Source organism: Pollachius pollachius, assembly GCF_949987615.1.
Source record: "Pollachius pollachius genome assembly, chromosome: 12".
Lineage (NCBI taxonomy): Eukaryota > Metazoa > Chordata > Actinopteri > Gadiformes > Gadidae > Pollachius > Pollachius pollachius.
In genome coordinates, this window is record NC_136945.1 from 7,314,626 (window position 1) to 7,315,648 (window position 1,023).

Sequence of the window (1,023 nt, forward strand, 5' to 3'; positions counted from 1 at the left end):
GATCGTGAGCGTGCGTACGTAGTGGTGCTGATGTGATCAGTCGGATTTCACTCTGTGGAGATCCGAGCCTTAAAACGTGTCAACAGCATTCCTGTCACTGGATTTACAATCGGAAAAGAATCTAATCGAATACGAAACGAATCATCAGTATCTTAAAGCTGCGGCACTCCTTCTATCCTATGGCGCACACGGGCGAAGTTGTGATATGTGGGAGTTGCTACCTTGTTTCGGTAGCCGTAGTGACAGCTGCAGGAGCACTGGTGTGAGTGGTGCGAGAAGGAGTGTCTGCGCGGCGGCGGCGGCGGCGGCAGTGAAGAGTGATGGCAGCAGAGAAGGCGGATGCAGATAGGACTTGCCCTCTCCGCCGTGCACATCACTGACTGAAGGTCCGCGGAGACGGGGTGTGAACTTGGATGTTTAGCTCATGTCTTTGGCCACAGTGACTATTTATTTCTGTGATTGCTGCTTCGACGTCTCCCGCGTTCACGTTTATTAGGTATATCTCACGCCGAGCGTAGCTCTCCCCCCCAGCCCCCCTCCCTCCCTCCTGTCAATCATATCTCACTGGATTTCTACATGAGTGCATGACTCGCGGGGCAGGGCGGATCTGCTCAAGAGGTGGACGGATGCCGGTTGATATGGAAAGGTCAACCATCAACTCATCGTTCCGATTCCAGTGATCAGGTAGGCTATACTGGTATTTTAATCCATGTATTCCTTGAGCAAGCGAATGCTGGAGTGGTTTGGAGTTAGCTCGCGCATATGCAATTTGCCTATACGCTGTCTTGGCCCTTTTTCTATCAGCAATTGTCAGCGTTTATATTCGAATCCAACCTCTATGTATTCCTTCTCGCCCCCACAGCTATAGCTTGTGCTGTAGAATTGTCCAGCAGAAGCATCGAAGATGATGTGCGAAGTGATGCCGACCATTACAGAGGGGGACTCGGGTGGTCCTCCGAGGACCGCCGGCGGGGTACAAAATGGGTCGGAGCAGGAGGCCAACTTCGAGCAGTTGATGGTCAA

General features: G+C 52.2%; 1 protein-coding gene across 1 annotated transcript in view; it reads left to right on the forward strand.

Moving 5' to 3' along the window:
- Positions 1-575: 575 nt before the first annotated feature.
- ppfia4 (PTPRF interacting protein alpha 4) overlaps positions 576-1,023 on the forward strand; it is a gene marked incomplete at its 3' end in the record, with an annotated part of 53,955 nt that continues 53,507 nt past the window's right edge. Inside the window, exons 1-2 of the mRNA XM_079748133.1 lie at positions 576-684; positions 863-1,023. The exon at positions 863-1,023 is cut by the window's right edge and continues 139 nt beyond it. Coding sequence (XP_079604259.1) covers positions 905-1,023 — 119 coding nt within the window. The 5' untranslated portion in view covers positions 576-684; positions 863-904. The remainder of the gene's footprint in view (positions 685-862) is intronic.